The sequence below is a fragment of the Camelus dromedarius genome, chromosome 14, assembly GCF_036321535.1.
Source record: "Camelus dromedarius isolate mCamDro1 chromosome 14, mCamDro1.pat, whole genome shotgun sequence".
Lineage (NCBI taxonomy): Eukaryota > Metazoa > Chordata > Mammalia > Artiodactyla > Camelidae > Camelus > Camelus dromedarius.
In genome coordinates, this window is record NC_087449.1 from 52,116,466 (window position 1) to 52,140,380 (window position 23,915).

The 23,915-nt window shown below is 39.8% G+C and overlaps 1 protein-coding gene across 3 annotated transcripts in view; it reads left to right on the top strand.

Annotated features, from left to right (window-relative positions):
• Positions 1–23,915, top strand: part of WASF2 (WASP family member 2) — a 60,414-nt gene that overhangs the window by 27,961 nt on the left and 8,538 nt on the right. For 2 of the 3 annotated variants that reach the window (XM_064493882.1, XM_031464470.2), the window contains exons 2-6: positions 12,501–12,673; positions 18,677–18,811; positions 19,339–19,492; positions 21,606–21,723; positions 22,754–22,884. In XM_064493882.1, coding sequence (XP_064349952.1) covers positions 12,544–12,673; positions 18,677–18,811; positions 19,339–19,492; positions 21,606–21,723; positions 22,754–22,884 — 668 coding nt within the window. In that variant the 5' untranslated portion in view covers positions 12,501–12,543. Of the gene's footprint in view, positions 1–744; positions 948–12,500; positions 12,674–18,676; positions 18,812–19,338; positions 19,493–21,605; positions 21,724–22,753; positions 22,885–23,915 lie in introns of all 3 variants that reach the window. The other variant, XM_064493881.1, reaches the window with a different exon arrangement.

The window sequence follows — 23,915 nt, forward strand, 5'->3', positions numbered from 1 at the left end:
CTTTCAAAGTACATAAAGTGAAAATATTGAATTGACTCTTGACTGTGATTTGGAAGACTGATACCCTTTGTCTTAATCCTTAAAATTGGCATAACGTAAGCAGAGGCCATCCATTTCTTTCTCAGCACTTGTCTTCACACTCCTGGAGAGCCTGTTTCAGAAGGTAAGAGGCCCACCTACTACTTGGCCTCCACTGAGACCAAAGAAAAGAGAACCAATTAGGGGAGCCCTTTGTGTCATGCTCAGTGCTTTTAATTTGACCTGCTCTCCTTAAATTATTTTATTACCCCTAGGAGGTGAGTCCAAACAAACTCGGCGTTCCTTTGAATTAGCAGTTATGAAAGCTATCAGTTATTGGGTACCTACTGAATGCTAGACACCCCTCTAGAAGGCTTATGTATGTTATTTTATCCTTAGAACCATTCTGTGAGGTAGGTTTTATTTTCCCCATTTTACAGATGAGGCTCAGAGAGATTAACCAATGCAAAGTCATGTAACTAGCAGCTCAGGGAATCCTTGAGTCTCTTGACTGAGCATGCCTCTGGGTTCACCAAGCTGTATTGATTTTTGAATATGGTAAGCACCTATATGAGTGTTAAATTTAAAAAAGAAAAGAGAAATTTTCTGTCGTTTTTCATTGTGATTGTTCAAAAAGTTAACTAAATACATTATTCAAATATGTTATATGATTATGATGATGATATTCTACCTATTTGTAGTGCTTTCTTATTTGTTTGCTTTCAGGATACACCAACTTTTTCCTGTCATTCCTTTTAAAAGTACTCCATGGTATACACATATTGAAGATAAATTTAAATTAATCTGACTTTAAGAATTTTACAATACCTTTGTATGATTTGGGACCTTGCAAAACTAGAGTGGAAATCAATCCTGATTTAAATAGGAAGCTTGCGGCTTGGATCCCTGGGAGAAAGGAAATAAAGGAGGTGAGCCTTATGATTACCCTGGCTTTCTGTCTAGATGTATATTTTGACCATGAAGCAGGGTGGGGGATCCCAAGCAGAGCACATTGGTCTTGCTGAATTGAAGAGTCGAAAATTGTAGTTCGGGGAGGCTAAGGCAACTGGGAGGTATGGAGTGGAGTTTTGGAAAAGAGGGAGCTATGCAGAAAAACTGTTCTGGAAGTCTCCTCAAGGTTGAGGCTTGGCTGATCACACACATGCCTGGGGTCAAACTAGAGGAGGCTGGGGAAAAATTGACCAGGAAGCTATGAGCTAACTGGTCCTCGTGCAGGGAGTTGGTTGAGTTCCTCTCAGCCAGAATAGAGAGACCATATTACTCACTCTCCAGCAGAGATCCGGTAGAGAGCATCCAATAGAGATCTCAGAAGGGCCATATCTTTGTATTGGGGCTAAAATACCCAGAGTAAAGGGTATTTCAGATCCACCCTAACAAAGCTTAAAAAGAAGCCTCAGAAGTACTAAACTGAAAAGTAACTTAACTGCCTACCAGAACAAGGCCCAACACTCTTGAAACCAAGACAACAATGCTAGATACTCAACACTTTAAAATTTTAATTTCCAACATCCAATCAGAATTCACCAGACTTGCCAGGAAAATGTGGCCCATAATTAGAAAAGTCAGTCAGTAGAAACACTCAGAAATGAGAGATGATGAAATTACCAACGATATTAAAACAGCTGTTATAACTATGTTCAAGTATTTAAAGAAAAATATGAACATACTAATTAGGTGGTAAACATTGTAGCCTTGCAAATAAATAGTGGAGTGTGGTTCCAGTCTCTCTTATTTTTATTATCTTTGTTCTTCTCATGGTGTTGATGGTTTGGTAAAATTTGAATATTGTCTTGTAAGTCTGAGTTATAGAATCATGTCATTTTAGGGTTGGAAAGAACTTTCTAAAGATCATCTTGTTCACCTTCTCATATTGTAGAAAAAGAAATAGTATGTTTCCCTGGTTCTGAGACGTACATTTTCTCCGCATTTTAACATCTGTTGAATCATGACACATCTTAGATTTGATGAAATACCTTAAAACCCATTAGAATTGTGCTTTTTCTATAAATTCTAAGTGGTAGACTTCTGCTTATGTTACCTCCACCTGGAAACCTAGAAACCTTTCCCTTCTTTTATTCCTTTTTTTTTTTTTTTTTTTGAGGTGAAGGTAATCAGGTTTGTTTATTTATTATTTTTTTAATGGCATTAACGGGGATTGAACCCAGGACCTCGTGCATGCGAGGCACGCACTGTACCACTGAACTATACCCTCCCCACCTTCCCTTTATTCTTTATATCTAGATCCTGGCCAGTTCAGATCTTTATTTCGGGAAGTCTGTTCAGTCTTAAGGTCACAGCAATCTTTTCATCCTTTCTATTGTCATCACTGACTACATCATTTGTTTGATAACTGAACTTCTGTTTATTTGCTATATTGTTACTTAACTGTGATTTTATTTATCTCCTCAGTTAAATTATAAGCTGTTGGACTCAAGGGAGGAATTTTATATTTCTTTGTGTCTACCTGATAAATATTCATTGATTGATAAGGGTGCTGTAAGTAGTTGTTAGCCATTAATACAATCTGAAGCTTATTAATAGTGTTATTTAATGGTTAAGAGAACCACTTATTTAATTAAATGCTATAGATGTAGAATTAGTCCTCCTACTTCTCCTTCTCTTCCTCCTCCTGCTGCTGCTACTACTACTACTGCTGCTGCTGCTGCTTTTGTAATTATCTATTCTGTGTCAAGTACAATGTTAAACATTTTATACATGCATTATTTCATTTTTCTTCACAACAACCTTACAAGAAGTCATACTAATTTTAACAGATTAGGAAACAGACTGAGAGACTGACTGCTTGCTACAGTCCCAAAACTGAAATTTGGCGGTAGTGGGTTGAAATCCACACTTCTGTCTCTTAATGTCCATGCTCTTGCTGCTCTCTGCCACTGCTTATTAGGTTTTGAGGGTTTTGGTAACTGCATAACAAATGGATGGTGGAAAGAAAAGAATGGGTACTTACTTTCCTCTCTGTTCAAGGACTTTTACTTATAAATCCCATGTTTTGAGTGGTGAATAGACCTTGTGAGAGGAAGTAGATGTACAGCTGCCCTTTGCTGCTGACTCTTAGTTGCTGGCAGCTTGGCCGTTAGTAATAGATGAGTGTGTGACACTTTTTCAGGAATGAATTCTTGTTACAGCTAGCAGAATAGAATAGTTTATATGGAATTTCATGGCAGTTTGCTCCATAATTCCACTCACTGTGTTCAGATGTAGTTGTGATTGCTAGGTCTCTCTCCTCACTTAAGTTGGTATATCCAGGACTACTGCTTCTGTCTGCTCCATAGCCACACAGTGTATTTATATATTGCCCTGAGCTTTCAGTGAAACATTTTGCTAAATTTCCTTTTTTTGTTGTTGCTCTGCAACCTTTTTTTCCCTGGCCTTTCTCATTTATATAAAACTTTTTTTCTTTTTCGGCCTTTCCACCCCAGAGAGGGAGTAGTTACTGCAGAGAGAACTTATAATATGAAAAGAAGCATCATAGAGGTTAAGATGCGTGGTTAGACAGCAGATAGGTTGAAATGATACTTACTCTCAGTGCCTGACATATGATTCAGCCCTGATTATCTCCTTCCTCCCTTATTTTCAAACTTACCTCTCTGTCCAGTCCGCCAGTAGGTGCTCTAGAGCCTTGTCTATAGGGAGCTTAACCTAGTGTAGTAGTGACTGCTGCTTACAAGAACGAGGAAAGATAGGTTACAGCCTAGCTTCAACTTCTCCGTCCTGGGTAAGGTAATAAACTGGGATTAGACACTCTTCCATAAAAATCAGCTGTGTCTTCCCATATGGTAGCACATGACCAGGGTTGGCTTCCTCCCAGGTACTCAAGCCCAGGTTCTTGGAGAGGAATGTATTTTGTGTCTATCCTCTTATCTCAAATTCTTGGCCACCACCAACTGGAGCTCATTCTCTTCTATCATTGGCTATAAATAAAGGAAGTTCTTAAAAATAATACTTCATTAGGACTTACGTGAGTTATTGACATATTTCTAGTAATCTTATGAACTGATTTGTTGAGGTTTGGTACTTTGTTTTATGAGTTGGTATTCTTTTTTTCAGAGCAGTTTAGTTGTTTTTCATGTTAAACTCCTGTGTGAATAGAATGCTCAGTTGATGACCATAGCTGAAAGAAATCTGATACTTGAGTACCCACAAATGTTAGGAATAAGATTTCTTCATTTCTGAGTAAAATCATTCATAATTTGTATTTATCCAGTTGGAGTAAAAGTAAGCCTATTTATTGTTCTTTCCAGTTTTATTGAGATATAATTGATATACAGCACTGTATAAGTTTAAGATGTACAGCATAATGATTTGACTTACATCCATCATTTTGTATAGATACAAAATTAAAGAAATAGAAAAAAATTTGTGTGAAGAGAACTCTTAAGATTTACTCTCTTAACAATTTTCCTATATAATATACAGCAGTGTTAATTATATTTATCATGTTGTGTATTACATCCCTAGTACTTATTTATCTTATAACTAGAAGTTTGTACCTTTTGACTGCCCTCATCCAATTCCCCCTCCTCCTGCCTCTGATAACTACAGATTTGATCTCTTTTCCTGTGAGTTTATTTGTTTTTGAAGTATATTTGACCTACAACACTATGTTAGTTCCTGTTACACAACATAGTGATTTGGTGCTTCTGTACATTTCAAATGATCACCAGGGTAAGTCTAGCCAGATATGTTACCAAGCAAATATATTACATTGTTACTGACTATATTCCCCACACTGTACATTTCATACCAGTGACATTTATTTTGCAACTGGAAGTTTGTACTTCTTAATCTCCTTCACCTATTTTTCTTTGCTCCTCCCCTCTGGCAGCCACCTGTTTGTTCTCTGTGTCTATAATTCTGTTTCTGTTATGTTTGTTCATTTGTTTTTAGGTTCCACATATAAGTGAAATCATACAGTTTTTCTTTTTCTTTGACTTATTGCACTTAGCATAATACTCTCTAGATCTATCCATGTTGTTTCAGATGGCAAGATTTCATTCTTTTTTATGGCTGAGTAGTATTCTCTCTGTGTGTGTGTGTGTCTGTATTCACTCACACACATCTTCTTTATCCACTCAACTGTTGATGGGCACCTGGGTTGCTTCCATATCTTGGCTATTATAAATAATGCTGCAGTGAACATCAGGATGCAGATATCTTTTCAAATTAGTATTTTTGTCTTTGGATAAATACTCAGGAGTGGAATTGCTGGATCAAAAGTAAGTTCCCTCCCTTTTTTTAAATTGAAGTGTAGTCAGTATTACAATGTTGTATCAGTTTCTGGTGTACAGCATAATGTTTCAGTCATACATATACATACATACATTCATTTTCATATTCTTTTTAATTATAAGTTAAAAGTAAGCCCTCTTAGATGGATAGTTTGGAGTATTTCATACCATTCCATTTTGATGAATTGGAAATTGCTAGAAATTAATGTTAGATTAGGAAAGTAGAATGAACTTTGTGTCCGTGACTGTAAGTCATCAGTGATGACGATGTAGATCCTGTGTAATTTAAGTGGATACATAACAGGGAACTTGGGCAAAGATGGAGATTCAGGAAATATTTTACATGAATAAATCTTTTCTTTGGAACTTAGAATACTTTGCATACAAAATCTGAGTCTCGCATAGCACCTCTCAAGCATTTTTTAGTGCAGCTTGCAGCTGAACTAAAAAGATGAATTGAAAGTTTTTCCCCAGTTGCTAGTCATCGTTAGACTAAGAACTAGAATCCAGGTTTCTGACTCACAGTTTAAGTGTATTTTCTTTTGGACAACCAGATGGATCCTACTAAAAAGAGCCTAATTTGGGCCATTTAAAAGTCAGTCTTCTATGGAATAGTTGATACTAGAAGAAACCAATTTTGAAGGTAAAAGTGATCCCCCAATTTTCGCTTTAAGAGTAAAGCTATGATTAAAGCCTGAAGCCTAATAAAGGTAAGAACAAAAGGTGGTATTGTCCCCAAAAGATAATAGAAAGTTATGGAATTACCAGATGTGAATGATCCTTGATAGATGTACAGTGTGTTCAAAGAGTAAGATACTGTATTTTAAAAGTCCTGTTTCCCTGGGCTGCTTTCCCCAAAGCAAATCAGGACAAGAAGGGGCCTTACAATTTTTCTTTTTTTGGTGAGGGTAGGTAATTACGTTTATTGATTGATTGATTCGTTTATTTATTTTTAACGGAGGTACTGGGGATTGAACCCAGGACCTCGTACATGCTAAGCACACACTCTACCACTGAACTATACCCTCCCCCAACCCTTACAATTATTGAATGTAGGTCCCTTATGAAATAGGAAGTTTCTCCTGGTTTTACATCACAAGAAAGCTTTTTTTTTCTTGGTTCTCGCAGTTAGATACTTTTCTCTGTCTACCCTTCGAGTTCCATTTGTCTTGCTAGCTCTTTTGGACATTACTCTAGTGACCTAAACTGATTTGTCAGTTATTTCTTGTGTTTAGAGAGAGTCTGGTTATATTTGTAGGCTCAGCCCCACCCTGTATTTCAACAGGAAGTGGGTGGAAACTTAAGTCTATAGTGAGGCATTCCTCCTTGTGATTGTTGCATGATAGTGAGGACTGCTATATGCAACAGTAAATTCATACTTCTTGAAACATATTAGTAGACAGACTTAGATTACAGTAAACCTGCGTGTTGTCTGTCATTTTGAAGTCAAATGATTATTTGATTTTTCAGTCGAGATTTTGAACCCATGTGGAATGCATATTCTTTTAAAGAAGTTTATCTCTTGAAAGAGAAACTAGTCTACAAAGTAAAGCTCTTCTTGTATGCCCCCATCCAAAGTGTTGTTAACTATAGAACAGTGGGAAATGCTGAAGTGAAAGCAGAAGTCCTAATTTCCACACATACAATATCCCCACATGTTCTCATCCCCTGCTACTGCTGATCAGCATTTTGGGGGTATATTTCAAAGAGGAACTGCCTTGAGAAGCACTTCTGTTGTTACGGTTATTGCTATAGCTCAGATATACTTGCTTTTGGATGTGACCATCGAAATCTGCAGGTGTTATCAGTGACCTTGGCTCTAAATGAAGCATTGTTTATTTATTTATAGTAAATAGCTAGTAATAAATATCATTGCCAGAATGATCAGTCGTCTGTCTTATGTCCTATAATAACAGGAATTCAGAATGTGGGGTACAGATGAGTGAATCCTCCACATGCAGCCTTCCTTTATTACCTTCTTCCACCCTCCCAATCCCTACCTCTCATCTCACCCTACTCCTGCCTTAGGCTGTTGGGATCAGAGTTGAGAGTTCAGAGTGTAGGGTACATGTCAAAGCCTCCTTTTGACTTTATACCGATCAAATGTGATATATAAATGTTCCATGATAACTTCAAATATACTGACTTATAGAATATTAGTTTGAAGGGACCACAAAGAATACCTCATCCAGTTTCCAATTCAAAGCATGAATCCCATCATGGTACTGGCAGTTTGGACTGTTCAGTATACTGCCAGTCTGTTGCTGGGAAGGGATGCCTTAAGTCTTTTATTTATTCTCAGACTCATTCTCAAGTCCTTTAGGCTGAAAATAGCCAGGGGTAAAGATGAGGGTTACTGCTGAGTCTGCTTGGATGTCTGGAACTCTTCCAAAGCCAATTTTTCCTTTGGACTTCTTTGGATAGCCACCTCCCAGATTGGTTTGGGAAGCTCCCAGGGTGTAAATAACTTAACTCCAGGACTCTGTCTGGAATGTTCATTTTATCATTCTGGATCATACCAGTCCTAGTAACTAAATGAATCTCGATCTGGAAAAGGGTTTGATTCATGACCATAATCTATCCATCTCTACAGTCCATAGACCTGCCTTTGGCCTTGTGTTCTGAAGGCAAGTGGATATTGGCCAAGTGAGGAAGTTATGGCAGCTGAGGCAGAAGCAAATCCAGGAATTTTAGAACTTCGTAAAGATCATCCAGCTTAGTCCCTTTATTTTGCAGGTGAGGAAACTGAAGCCCAGAGTGAGAATTATATCATCTTTGACTTAGAAGGCATTGTAGAAGTCATCCAGTCTGACTTTTCAACAACATCTTCTTACAGTCTAGGAAACTCTTCTGCAACATGCCTTATAGCTGGTCATCCAGAGGATGGTACAGGGGAACTCATAACCTCTGAAGAGAACCCATTTAAATATAGGACAGCTCTAATTAACAGGAACTAGCTTAATTGAAATCTACTTCCTTGTAACTTTTATCTTCTCAGTGTTTCTAATTTAATTCCTCTCCTATGTAACACCCCACAAGGTAAGACCTTCTCAGATCCCCAAATTAGCAAATATCACTATAGCATATAATTTTCCTAATCAAAGTAAAGTATAACTTTATATACAAAAAGAGCTTTATTGATTCTGTGAAGACAGGGCATTCTGCTTTCACGTGGAATAATGGAAAAACTTCTTTTTCCAGCTAAGAGCAGCTACTTTCTTGGTTTTCTTCACTTTCTCTTCATTACTAGCACTAGCATTTAGTTCTTTTCATAATACTTTTAATAAAGAATCATACATTTTATCACTTTGTGAATATAACTGTACGAAACTATCAGGAGAGAGCAACATATAGGGCTGAAGGGCTGGACTTACCCCTGCAACCTGTCTTGGTTTCTCACTTCATATTTGCTAGCTCTGGTGGGCATCTCCATTTCTGTTGTCTCCTTCATAGCCTGGGAAGAGATTCCCCACTGATCTTCTTACCTCCAGCCTTCTCTTGCCCAAATACAGCGTCTCTTCTTCTGTTAGAATGATCTGACTAAAATGCAAATTTGACCATGTCACTTCCTTAATTCAGTGATTTCTCAATACCTAGTGCTCCACCAATTTTCTACTAAATGACTACTTATGGTAGAGGAGCTTTTCTCAACTGGATTTTCATGAGAGAATTAAACCCTAATGCCATTAGGCACCCATTGTATGTAACGTATTAACTTTTCTCCAGTGCATCTGGAATGGTGCTAGCTCTGTATACTCTTGAGGAGAACTGAGAAAATAGTCACTCTGATTGTATTCTTTGTTCTGTGGTCCAGGTGAGGAACCCAGTATAAAAGAGTGGAGGAGAGAGAGAGTGTGTTTTTCAGGAGGTCCAGAAACATGGCTGGGAGCAACCTCCAGGAAAAAAAAAAAAAAGAACGTACACATTTTTTTTTAACATTTTTTATTGATTTATAATAATCTTACAATGTTGTGTCAAATTCCAGTGTAGAGCACAATTTTTCAGTTATACATGAACATATATGTATTCATTATCACATTTTTTTTCTCTGTGAGCTACCATAAGGTCTTGTATATATTTCCCTGTGCTATACAGTATAATCTTGTTTATCTGTTCTACATTTTGAAATCCCAGTCTATCCCTTTGCACCCCCTGCCCCCTTGGCAACCACAAATTTGTATTCTATGTCTATGAGTCTGTTTCTGTTTTGTATTTATGTTTTGTTTGTTTGTTTGTTTTTTATTTTAGATTCCACATATGAGTGATCTCATATGGTATTTTTCTTTCTATTTCTGGCTTACTTCACTTAGAATGACATTCAGGAGCATCCATGTTGCTGCAAATGGTGTTACGTTGTTGGTTTTTGTGGCTGAATAGTATTCCCATTGTATACCACATCTTCTTTATCTAATCATCTGTTGATGGACATTTAGGCTGTTTCCATGTCTTGGCTATCGTAAATAGTGCTGCTAAGAACGTACACATTTGTGTTAAAGACTAGGGTTTTATCTTTAAATTTACGTGACTGTTGCATTCTACTACATAATATGTCCATGGTTAAAAATGTTCTAAAATATTTATCAATGAATAAAATTGATTTTACAGGAAGATTTGCCTAAGGTCTGTGAAACTTCAAATACCTACCTTTTTTCTTAGCCCTGTACTGGACATTTTATATATGTTACATATATAACATATGAAGCTGAGTTGAGTCAGGAACCTTGGGAGTCTTTGCCCATTTCTAAGTTTATCTTCACTGGAATGTAGGATTTTTTTTTTTTCTCTTGGTCATCAAATTACTGTTGTGGTTCAGATCATGTGTAATTCCATACTTCTTTGGCAGAATACAAGTAACCTTGATTATCCGAAGGAAAAATGAGCAGTGATACAGGTAATTCCATAGGTTAGGGAATCTTGTCTTTCTTTAGTGGCTCTGAAACATATTAAATGACTTTTTTATTTTTAGTAGCAGATTCACTTTTCTGATTGTTTTGTCTTGAAGGATATTGACATATTGTAATTTCTTGACTTACTCTAGCTGGTTTTGGGAGTTTTTTTGGCAAGAGGTTGCTATCCTGCTATTGAAAACTTGATTCCAGGTGAACCCCACCCAGATGACATAGAATTGACTTCATTTGTGTCTGCTTACCCAAGGCACTTGGGAAAGCATAAATGCTAAAGTACCAAGGTGTTAAGCATTGCTTCCCCAGCCCCACCCCGAATCTGACTTTTACCTAGCCATCTGGAATCCAGTTTCCATTAGGTATCCAAAAATAATGTCTGAAATGCCTTGTCAGTGGCCACTTTCAAGGGATCTGGCTCCTTTAGCTCCTCTGAGAAGCTAGAACAAGTACTGAAATGATTGCTAATGGAGGAAGCCATATTTTCAGCCATCTGGCTATACTCCTGAATTTCTGGTTCTTCCAGAAAGCTTGAAATTTGGGAGTCTAAGGGCATTCAGAGGATGCAGAGCTCTGTGAAGTTCTTTTATTTGTAACCCTTTGCCTCCTTTCCTGTTCTAAACTCTCTTTTCAGTATTGCTAAAGATTCCATCTTAATACCCAATACCCTTTACATTATGTAAAGGAGGAGACGAGTTAGACTGGAAGGGAAACGCCAGAGTTTGGATTAGAAAACCTGTTGAGTCAAAGGGGAACTTAGCAGAGGAGCGGAATGAAAATTATTTCCTTAGACAGTAGACAAATATTCAGGAAACACCTCTGCACCCCAAAGATAGGCACAGCTGCCACAGTGACTATTAAAGGGAGGTTCAAAATTATGAGCAAACAGCTGATTCTCTTGGTTCTTGGGTTGTTGCTGTTGGTGACAGGAAATCTTGTTCCCCAAGCTGCTTGCTTCCTGTTTTATTTTTACTCTTAGCAGATCAGAATGTCCATAACAAGGAGCAGTCTGTTCCAAGGGTTCTACTCCCTCTGAGCTTGAAGGGCTTTTTTTTTTTTTTCCCCTTCGGTCAGACAATATGTTGGTTCACTTTTAAGATCTATGATGTTTAGCTTGGTTTAAGCACTTCATATTCACAATTAACTTTCTAGTGATGAACTGATAAACTTTTTTAAGATACGCTGTAGGTAAACCTCTTGGGGGGTTGTTTGTTTTTAACAGGAGTTTGTAGTCTTGGGAACTTGGGTATGTTACCTTTATGCTTTACCTTTTCTTTTGAATTCACCATTTTCCCTAGCATGAAGTCCATTAGGCTTTTTTAGATTTCTTTCGTTTCACAAGATAGGGAAACTGTTCCAGCCCAGTGTGCCTTGGCTGTAGTCATATCCATTTTGTTGGATAAAAAACCTATCCTTGTAAAGCTAGGAATTTGGTAATCTAACTCTAAAACAATAGCTCAGCATGAACCTAAAGTGCTGGGGGATTTCCTAGGGAAAGGGGCTCAGCCGACAGGATAAGAAACAGTAACTGGAAGGTTTCCGGATCTGCTCCAGACACTTCCTGCTGTCTCAAGAGCCTTTTGGCCCAGGTGTGTTGAACCGGATGGGAGAGAGAAAGGGAGCTGTGGGTAGAAGAGAAAGGACTAGGGAATCTTATAGCACAGTTTGCTTGTCATCGTGTTTGATCTATTGAACGTGTAAAAGTTTCCTTGATATTCTTTCATTCTGTCCATTTACAGACTAAACTTTAGTAGTGTTAATAGATACTGGCAGTATTTAGTTGTACATTGACAGTCCTCCTCCATCAGGGAAGAACTGGACAAGTTATATCCCAGTGTAGATCAGTGGAATCACTGTTGGCAACTTATTTTGATTGTGGAGATTATCAGATGACAGAAGCTCTTTTTTGATTCTTATAATTGATCATCTAGAATCTGATTTGTCCTGGTTATGGACACCCCAAGGATTGAATCTGTACCATCCAGGATCTGCTGAATGGACTGTTTTCTGACCATGCGTCCTTGCCTCTGGAGACTCTTGTTGGTTGGAGCATAGTTGTTATTTTAAGGTTTTTTAGGTTTTTATGCTGTCTGGATACCTTAGCCAGCAGTCACCAGCTCAGAATTTCTAAACTTACCCAGCAAATCTCCAATAGCAAACCTTAAAAAGGGGGGATGGGGAGGGCTTCAAAAAGAAAAAAAGATAGAAAATTTTTTTTTAGATCAGAGCAAGACAAAAAAAAGGACTCACACAGCCATAGTGTGCCTGGAATTTGCGGTTGAGTAATACTTTCCTGTTATTTCTTTTTTAGGTTGTTTTTCATCATTCAGAACATTGCCTGAAGCAGGTCCACCATGCCGTTAGTAACGAGGAACATCGAGCCAAGGCACCTGTGCCGTCAGACGTTGCCTAGCGTTAGAAGCGAGCTGGAATGCATGACCAACATCACACTGGCAAATGTCATCCGACAGCTGGGCAGCCTGAGTGAGTGCCGCAGAGAGCCTGTGCTTTGCCCTCAGGGGTCGTTGGTGCTCTTTATTTAGTTTCCTTCTCCTCCCGTTTTCCTATTTCTCCCCCATCTGCCTTCCCTAGGTAATGTGAAAATGTATCCCCCCCCACCCCCCAAGAGAGGCTCCTTTGTACAGAGTCTTCCCCTCAACCCTTTCTTCATCTACTGCCACCCTCTAGGTTCCCTCCCCCTCCCCCTCCACCTGCTTCAAAAGAAATCTGTGGAAATGGTGGCCGGAAGGGCTGCAGCAGAAACTGCAGATGGAATGACAGAGCAGAATTCTCTGTGTGTAAAGTGGGAGGTTCACAGAGCAGTATCTTGGGTTGGGGAATGTGCCTGTAATTGCATGAGCTGTTCAATGTAACCTTTGTTGAAGCCACAAATGTTCCAATAGTCTGTATCTACCCGACACCCCCTTTTCTTCCCAAAGAGGAGTAAAGCAAACATGCACTCAGAGAGATTCTGGCTGACTTGTCTACCCTGGTACTCATTTAATTGTGCTGCAAGCCCCCAGGTCCAAGTTCAGGGTACAAATTACTTCTGTAGTCTCTGGGGTATTGGGGAGTTTTGCAAGCTATGTGAACACAGTGACACAAATTGTAGCTGGAGCCATTCTTCTTTAGGAGGAAAATGGGGGTTAGCCCAGTCTGTTTGGAGCTGAGGGAAAGCCAGCTCAACTATAATTTTTTTTTTAATTGGCAAGTATGAATAAGGCTGCCTCGGGTGGGGTAGGTACATGCATGGGTTTGGATTTCATTCTGAATTAAGCTGACTTTGCTTGGAGCCAAGGTATGGGAAGGGCAGATGCTTGGATAGGCTCTGCGTTTGTCTAGTGCCACCCCAGCTCTCCAGAATCTCTCAGAATGCCATGTGAGTGATATTCCTTAGCAAAAGCATCTTGGTGTAAATTATTTCAAACATTCACCCCTCCTATTGCGTCACTGCCCTTAGTGAAGGCAGTGGAATATCAAGAAAGCCTGCATCCCCCCAGATAGTAATAGACCCTGCTTTTAAAATAGGGGCCTGAGGAGACAGCTGTGTGACCAGTTGATGTATGGGGTCTGAGATTCCTAAGCCTTCACCTAGCCCAGAGGCCGTCTCAGTTGATCCAGGGCTTAGGGAAACCTGGATGGGGCGTCATGAAAGAAATGAAACCTTGCCAGTGTCTGTCTTGCACAAAGGAACGTTGACAGCAGTGCAGCAGCAGTACAGCTGACAAGGAAGCACATGAAGGCTGCAGAGAGCCTCACTGCTTCTTAAAAGCATCATTTCTGCCTCTGTCACCCTGAGAAGGCCAAATGGGTGGAAGTCAATCACACACTGGTTCCTTCTCCATAGGACAAAGGACATCTAGCTAATGATGCTTCTTATTCTCACTCAGCAGGAGTTACGCTCTCTCTCAGGTGTTTTTCCGGGGTAGTATTGTTGGATGCCATTGCTCACTCTCCCACTTGTGATCAGACCACTCCTATCTTGAGAAAGCTGATCTGAGGGCCAGCTTGTGCCTATGGAAACAAGATTTCCTCATGCTGTAGAGCTTAGCTGACCCTTTATTCATCCAATAAATGTGTATTGAACATATTTTATGTGCCAGATGCTGAGGGGATAGAGCAATAATAAGAAATGGTCTCTGCCTTCTAGGAGCTCATAATCTACCAAAGGAGAAAGAAAGAAATATTTCTCAAGGGGAGAATAGGGAGAGGGTGAGAAGGGAACTCACATTTGTTGATTGCCTACTTTATGCCAGGTTTAATAGGATCTTGACATAGATTATCTTACTTAATCCTCTCAATAATCCTATGAGATTAGGTGTTGGTGTTCCCATTTTTCAGGTGAAGAAATGAAGGCTCAGAAAATTAAGATAACTTGCCTGCAGAAGGAACAGTTAATAAGAAACAAAGTCAGACTTCATAAGAATGTATCAGTCCTATCTTCTGTCTCTGTCTCTGCCAACGCTGCCCTGGTTTAGACCTTCTTTAACTCTCACCTAAACTTTTGTTCTAGCCTCCCCCTTCTCTGGTCATCTCACTTAAATCTGCAAATTTAAAACTCTTATAAAATCTTATAAATCTTACACCTAGACTCTTGCCAGAGTAGTCTGCCCAAAACTAAAATATCACTTTTTACATTTTTCAATTTTGAATTGTTTGAATTTTTAAAAGTTAAGCCTATGTTAACTTCTGCAGTTTATTTTTTTTCTTAAGTAGTGTCTTGTTTTATTTTATTTTTTTTAACTTTTACAATTTAAAAAGTGTTTTTAAAGTAAGAATATAAGTGTTAACTATGAATTTATCTCCCCTCTTCCTACTTGGCCTGGCATTCAAGACTTTTTAAGACCTGCCTTTCTTTTCAGCCTCATTTTCTGCAATCCATCTTCTCCCATTTTACAATCTTTTTAAGATTCTTTTAAAATGAAAAAGGGAAAAAAGAGGGGATGAAAAGGGAAAGAAGAAAGAATGAATTACCAACTACCTATAGCTTCTGAGACAGACCATACTCTCTCCTACTTCCTCCCAGTGCCTTGGTTTTTCCCACTGTGTGGAGAGTCCTTGCCATCCTGGTAGCTGAACTTCAAGGCTCAGGGATCTCCTCCTCCAGGTTGGACTAAGCACCCCTCTGAGCTCCTATTTCATGCCTGTATTATTACCTATCACATTATATTGAAAACTATCTTTATCTCCTATACCAAATTAAAAGTTCTTTGAAGGCAGAAATCATGTGTTTGTCCTTGAATCCCAATGTCTGTCTTGTGTGGTACCCGGCACTCAGTAGAAGCTCAGTAAATGTTTGTCAAATGAGTCATGCATGTAGTCTCTCCACCATTCCATGCAGTTGGTGCACTGAGAATATAGGGAGGGGAGGAATACTTCCTATGGGGAGTAGGAGCACACGGGGAATAGGAAGGGTCAAGGAAGTCTTCATGAAGAGGTTACATTTGAACTGAGCCTTGAAAGATGACTGAGATTTTCATTTAGCAGAGAAGGGTGCAGAAATGGGGTCATATGTGCTTCAAGCTCATGACATTGGCCTCATATATTATACTATAGCCAGAAATGCTTGGTCTAGTAGAGAAAGTCTGATTATGGAATGGGTAAAGTACAAAAATAAAAAATTCCACAGCCATAGATTGCTCCCTGGTAGCATATCCAGAATTCTTATTTTCCCTCAGTGCAGTGAGATTGGCATTTCACATATTAGGTTGCCATATCTTAGGAAATATGGGCACAGCCAGCCAGCCAGCACTTCTGAATCAGGATCCTGACCACCCAGGAGAATGGAACCCCCTCTTGGGTCATTAAGAAGGTATGCTATGGTATTGGGTTTTCTGAGTGCAGTGAGGCCATGCCATTGGGGGAGCTCCAAGACTCCCACTCAAACTCAAACAAGAGCAGCTTCATATTTTTAAAAATCAGTTTTACTTGTTTCACATAAGATTTCATTTGAAAAGTTATGCTAAGGAAAAAAAATTGAAGACTGCTGCTGGAATCTTGTAAAATGGGACAGATATCTGTTATGAATGTCCTGATGTGATAGTGTCTTGGTATTCTGAATGAGTGAAGTTTAACTCTGAATAAGGCACTTCGATTTTCTCCTGTGTAAGTATCACACTTCTGTTTTCAGAGATTGGAGTAATTTTTCCTACTTAAAGAACAGGGCTGTCACATTACTGACAGGAATTATATTTATAATTTCATCTAAGCATAAAACTTAAGATACTTGAATGATCACACTCTTAAAAAAGTCATCTGATGTGGTTGACCAATATAAGGAAGAAACTTATTTGAACAGTTTACATTTTTGGCTCATTTAATCCTATGACAACTTGGTGAGAAAGGTATAGTTGTCCCCATTTTACATTTGAGGAAACTGAGGCTGAGAGCAAGACTTGCTGAAGAGTACACAGGTAGAAACAGAATGAACTAAGACTTAAATCCAGATTTTCTGACTTGAAGTCTTCTTCCACGTATCATCTTATAGTTCTAAGCATGCCTAGGGCCTGACGTGATGTGACAGTGGGGAAGCCTTCATACCACCTCACTCCCTCTTCAAATAGTGTTCTCAGTGTTGCCATTTTTATATGTTGGGGTTCTTTGTATGATTTTATCTTGAAAACCACTGTGCCACACTAAGCTCTACTCCCACTGTCACTGCTCCCTTCACTGGGGAGCAGGAAATCCTAGGTACTCTCTTGGTGACCTAAGGGTAAGTTGATTTGGGGCTTTCTTTTCCTCCAGAACAGTTGGTTGGTTAACAGATGCTTTTGAGCCTGGTTTATTTTCCACACTTAATGTTGTGTGTTTCTCTACTTTAGCCTTCCAATCACAAGTTTTTGTTACCTAGACAAGCATGATACAGTATGATTTCTTTGTTTTGTTCTATTTAATTGAGATGTAGTTGATTTATAATATTATGTAAGTGTCAGGTATACAACTTAGTGGTTCACAATTTTTAATAGTTATATTCCATTTAGAGTTATTATAAAATACAGGCTCTTCCTGTGCTGTACAATATTTCTTTGTAACTTACTTATTTTATGCATAATAGTCTGTACCTCTTAATCCCCTACCTCATCCTGCCTCTCTCCCCTTCCCTCTCCCACTGGTAACCACTAGTTTGTTCTCTGTGTGTGTGAGTCCATACAGTGTGGTTTTTACAGGAACTTAGCCATATTATGGACAGGGATCAGATAGGATCCTCAGTCTGCTGGAGTAGAAATGCAGCTCATTAGCCAATTTGTGTCCTTTGGTCTCAGGAGCTTCCTATGGTTTAGATCACAAAACCATTTGGTATGCAAAGACTTGCTGCTTCCTTGATTAAAAACTCTTTATTGACTAAATTTACCAGCAATTTAAAATATACCGTTGATTGGTCTTATCCTTACCCTCCAGGTTACTCTGGGAAGGTGAGTGAGCTGCACTTCACCCTGAAGGTGCAGTTTTGGCCTTTTGGCCTAATTTTTTCTCCTCAAGTGTAGACTAAGCATAAATGTAGTTTAGAAGCTAAAAATCAGAGCCTACTTTAAATAGTTCTCAAAGAAATGATCTTTTGGTTGGGCACAGTCGCTTATGCCTGCCTTCACCTTGCAAGTAAGAAACTCAGATGCTACATTATTCGTATGCACCGCTTTTCATTCCTAGCAAGAATGTGCTTTGTGGCTTGGAATGACAATATGGAGGTAGTGTCAGATTGCTGTTATGTTTCTTTGGCTGCAAATTCTCCTTGCATTCCAGGGTTGAAAGTACAGAACACTTTTCTTTTTCTAAAAAACAAGATACTGTGGAAAGAGACCACTGGTATGTTGTTTTTCAAGGAGAGCTTCAATGTTTCAGCTTTTCACTTGTTCCCTGAGATGTAAATTTGAAGGATTATAACCTAAAACAAAGACTTCCAGAGTTCTAGGTTATAAAATATAAAATAACCTTTTCAACTCTTAGAAGAAGTTCTGAGTCTCTATTATGAGTTGTTAGTAAGTTCAAGGCCCCTTGAAGATATCACATCTCATCATGTACTTTTGGAGCTCCACTGAGGATGTAATTTCTGATTTTTCATGTTAATTGTAGACATCTAGAAGATCCTTCTAACTCCCAGTCTACTTTCCAAAACCATTTTTACAAAGTGCTTTTACATTTTACAAATCAGCAAAACTAAGGGCTGTAGACAAATGTGTAGAAATACTATACACTCTTCCAGGATTAGTTTTTTTCTAATACACCTTTTGATTTTATTCATCCTGCTTTGAGTTTTGTGACAGTTCAGTTTGCCAAAAAGACTCTATTAGTTTTAAAACACGTGCAGACTGCCCAAGCTTTGGAGGGTACGTCTCTGTCTCTAAGAGCAGGCTCTGCATGTAGCCTGAACCATCTTAGAGGGCAGATGTATGTATTTGGGAGACAGGGAATACAGTCTTTAGTGGCCAGTTTTTCTGACCATTTATGTCACTTTTATGCAGTAGTGACTTGGTTTCTTTGCTCTCTCAGGTAAATATGCTGAGGACATTTTTGGAGAGCTCTTTACCCAGGCAAATACTTTTGCCTCTCGGGTAAGCTCTCTTGCTGAGAGGGTCGACCGCCTACAAGTTAAAGTCACTCAGCTGGATCCCAAGGAAGAAGAAGGTAAGGAAGCTGAGCTCAGCATTTGCAGGCTCTGCTGAGCAGTTGCTTAGAGTTTTTTTTTTTTTTTCCTGATTTATAAAAAATGAGGGGAGAAATCACAGAGACCTATGGAGTTCTGCTTTGAAATGACACAAGCCTGGGTGGTGTAAAGAAACCTTTTTATCTCTACCATACCTCCACACACTCCCTTTCTCCCATTTCCCCCATTCCCTCTTTCCCAAATTCCCCTTCCCCAGGATCGTATTTTGCTACCATAAAAGTACTTGGAAGATTCATTCCTCCTAAGGAGAGGCCTGCTAGATCTGGCCACATAGTAAACCTTTGTGTTGCCTCATTTTGTTCAGTCATGAAATGGCTGGGCTGCTGACAGCCTTGTGGGGCTTCCCCAGAGGGGGAGGAAAAAAAACCTGGCTGCAGACAGCCGCAGCCAAGAAAATGCTGCAGCTGAGGCCTCTCCGACTGGTGTGACTCAGTGTTTGTTCAAATAGCCTGTCGTCCATTTTCTAATGCCTTCCATCTTCTTTCAGTGTCACTACAAGGAATCAACACCCGAAAGGCCTTCAGAAGCTCTACCATTCAAGACCAGAAGCTTTTTGACAGGAACTCTCTCCCTGTACCCGTCTTGGAAACATACAACACCTGTGATACTCCTCCGCCTCTCAATAATCTTACCCCTTATAGGTAACCTGGCTAGCTCCTCCCTTTTTTGGCCTGTGGTTAGCAACACTAGGTTGCCTTCTTATTTAAAGATGTTTACATCAGAGGATTGTATCAAAAACATACTACCTACTATCCCAGAGTTGCTTGTGGCCACAGAAGCTAACATTTACCACGTAAACCGTTATCACCTATTATTGTTTGGTTTCTGAAATTCGTAATGAATATAATATATATTGAAAGTTTGTTATAGCATTGCATGCTGCAGAGTTTGATTTGGTATAAGCCAGGTCCATCTTGGATTCCATCCAAGGAATTCAGTTATTATAGAACCAAAAGGACTTTGTTATAAGGCAGTCCTATAGCATGCATCCCAGGGGCAACATTCTAGCAAGGCTCCTACTTACTCTGAAACCACTAGATCACCAGATGTTTGGGCGTGTTAGTGGGGCCAGCCTTGTGGACTGGCTGTGCTGGGCCCTGAGGGTCCTTCCAAAGCTTAAGGAGTAATTGGCATTCTTCCATATGAGTGTCGTTCACTTTGTTTTGAACATCTTTTCAACAGTCCCCTCTGAAAGGACCTACAGTGCAGTGGCTGGACTTGAAAAAGAAGGTAGCCTTATAGACAACGTAACGTCCCTCCCCTCTAGTGGTCTGGTAGTGTTATCCTGTGAAAAACCACCGAGCAGGGGCAGAAAGTGAATATTTATCTTGCTTGCATCCATAAATATCTTTGGAACAGGTAAAAGTAATTACAGATAGCTGGAGGCAGATGTCTTCTGTGAGACATGGGTATACTGCAAAGTAGGATATGTGTGTGTGAAATTCAAGGACACCCACCTGATCCAGAGAGCCGGAATAGGAGCACAGTCGCTTCTCACACAGACACAGGAAAGTACATGACATCTATCCTGTATTATCACTGGGTGAAATTATGTTTGCCTCTCGAAGGGGCTCGCTAACACAGCAGAGCAGAGATTTGACTCTGTAGCCTCCATCAGTTTAGTCTGATTATATCTGAGCAGAGAGGTTGTGGGGCAAGAACGGACAACACACCTGATAATATTGAAGGGAGTATGAGAAGACAAGTTTATTTTTCAGTTAATGTAGAGTATTTTCCTTTTTAACATTCTCCACTCAGTTATCTGGATTTGGCCTAACAGAAATGAGCAATGGTGTAGCTAACTCAGAACACGATTTAATATAAAAATCATTAGAGCTTGATTTGGAAATGCTTTCTGTGTGTTGTGATAGTATTGGAGGTCAAGGAAGAGTTGCCTTTCCAATTCTTTTTACTTCAGAGTAGTGTTAAAATAAATGTCTATCCTTACGGACATGCTTTCTGGAAAGCGAGAGAGACTTAGCCATGCCAAGGTGCGGGACTGCAACCAAGGTCATTGAGTCTGGCAGATAATCCTTACATTGACACTCAGTAGCTCACTCTGTACTTCTGTCACAGCCACTAAGAGATGGTAATTAAATCTTGTGGTCATAAAACAGCTGGCCATCTTTTCTCACTGGGGCCCCCTTGTGGTTGGGGGCTGGGGGCGGAAGCTGAGCTATTCTGGAAGGGAGCAATTGGAAGTGGAGTACTGTGATTATCTGTATTTACAGAAGAATAACAGCTGCACACCTACACATATTCATGGGTTTATATGCATACATGTGTACACATGTGAACCTGCACATGTGTGCACAGGTTTTGGGTGGTTGGGAAGCCACTAATGATTTCTAGACAGACCTGGGCAGTTGATGGTGTTAGGGGAACCAGCGGCAGAAATCCCATCTGATGTGCCAAGATATCAGAATGTCCTCAGGGAGATGTCTGTGGCCATGCAGATCATTAGAAATAATCAGAATCCCTGGTGCTGTAGCTCATTCTTGCCCTGATCATGCAAATTCCTCTACCAGAATTTGAAAGTAAAGCTAAGGTTCTTAAAAAGCCAGACAAGTAAAGAAGTGTTGTGCCATTCAGGGTCATTGGAACGCTGATATGGGAGAGGAAATATGCAATCGATTTGAATGACTTTTTGATTCCTCAGTGTAAAAACTGCTAACTGGTAGGTGTTTGGAATATTGGATTTGGTTGGGAGCTCATCTGTCCACTGACAGCTGCTTGTCTTCATTTCTATCCCAGGGATGATGGGAAAGAGGCACTCAAATTCTACACAGACCCTTCGTACTTCTTTGATCTTTGGAAGGAGAAGATGCTGCAGGACACCAAGGATATCATGAAAGAGAAGAGAAAGCATAGGGTGAGGGGAAAGGGGCCTCTGTTCTACACATCAGTAGGCACGATTGTGGAGGGGGATAAAAAGGAAGCCAGTCTTATGTGAAGTAATCATTCCGAGTGGCTGCTTGCTTGGATGCCAGGTGAAACTCTTAAAAAAATGTGTCCACTCCAAACACAACCAAGATGAAAGTATAAATCATACCAAAAATGGTTTGTTCCCCCCAGCGCTATTAACAATTGAGTATATTCAGGCTGAGTTTTAGAAATTGACTTTTCTAGTCACTGTTTATTTCTCTTGCAATTTGCACCTGACTCTGCTGGACACTCAAGCTAAGCTAGTCCCTTCCCTACCAGTTCTGCAGCTCATTTCTCAGAGATCAGCACAAGGCTCTACAGTGTTTGATTTGCAACAGGAGCACTTTAACACCTTGACTACCGATTGTGCGGGGCAGGAGTGGGAGTGTAGGCCTAGTTTTGGGAGATGCTCCCCTCCCCTTAGACTCCCAGTGATGTGTATAAGCATATGACGTACCAGTTGCATCCTCACAGTCCCATTAGCATGGCTGCTGGGAGGCCTAAGAGAGTGCCAGGGGCTAGTGCAGATGTACAGGCTGAAGAATTCTTCATTGGTTATTTCGGTTTTTTTTTTTTTTAGCTATTTCCTTATTTCTGTCCCAGATACCTACAGCTGCTATTATTTCTCTTCTCTCTTGACTGACCTTTTGTGGCAGAGCAAATAACAAATACCTATTTACTAACTTCCTAACAATTAGAGCTGCTTAAAAACATGAATGAGTTACCCAAAGAGTAACTTTCAGTTACTCAAACCCACTCAAAGAGTGGGTTTCCATCCCTAGAGGTGTTTGAGCCCAGGAGGTAGTTTGGATTGGATGACCGCTAGGTTACTCTACCCAGCAATTCTATAAATTCTGTAGTTTTTGTATGTTGTCTAGGCAGATCATCTCTTGGGTGTGCATCTATGAAGGTGGATGGAATTTTAATGAAGAACTTTGGGAAATGTTTTAAGGCTTTTCTGTTTCTTTTCATTATAGAAAGAAAAGAAAGAGAATCCAAATCGAGGGAATGTAAACCCGCGTAAAATCAAGACACGTAAGGAAGAGTGGGAGAAAATGAAGATGGGTCAAGAATTTGTGGAATCCAAAGAGAAGCTGGGGCCTTCTGGGTAGGTGTTGCTTTTGTTGTCTTGGTAGCATTCTTTAAAGGTGCTGGGCACCTGGGGACAGCAGTCTGACAGCTCTAGCATGATACCTTTCATACCCCCTGAAGTCTGGCTGTGTGGCTTAAATCAATACCACTGTTAAGCAGCTAGTTTAAAGTGCCTCCATCTGGTGATTAAAATTTGCTAAAAAAAAAAAAAAATCAAGAGACTCGGCAGTTTAAATGAGGTGACCAGAGTGGTCTGGAAAAGAAAGCCCATGCCTTCTAGTGCCCTTACTCTGCCAGACACTGGTATGTCTGAGGGTCTCAAAGGAAAGACTAGAAAGGAAAGGGAAGTGATCTTGGGAGGCTTTTGCCTCCAGAGCATTGATTTGAAGGTCATGGCTAAGAGCTGGGCAGTTCACGGGAGTGGGGAGGGCCAGGCAGAATTTGTGTGCATCACCAAAGCAACTTTTCAGTCAGCCTTTGTCAGTCTCAGAAGAGAGGTTGGCCAAGGGACTGAAAGCAGACCTAAGAGACAGTGTGGGAAAGGTCGCTCAGCCAATATTGAGGCTATATATCTCTGTGGAGAAATAGTAGATGTCATTTTGACCCCATTTCCCAATACCAAATCACACTAGAGGTTTAAAAGGGAAAAAATGGTTTTAAAGCTTGGTTTGATGCTTATCCTGGTGTCCGACCTGTGTGACATTCAAAGCCAAGTCACCACGACTGCTTGGCATGAATGTCGCCCTGGTTTTTCCCTTAAATACCTTGCATCCTGGCTCTCAGAGAACCATGCCAGCCAATGCCTGGTATCTAGGAATGATAAAAGGAAAGAGATGAGTTGTTCTTGCTTTTAGGAATAATTCTACCTTGAAAATCTTGACTTTTAGAAATCTTGACACTTCTGACACTTGTTCTTCCTGAATTAAGAGATTTGTCTTAAAGAGTGATGAAGATGGTGAGAGGAAAAATAAACCTTTCTTTCTACGGGGGAATCAGCCCTGAGGGTACCTCCGTTACCTTCCTCCTGATAAAAAGGGGCCATTTTGT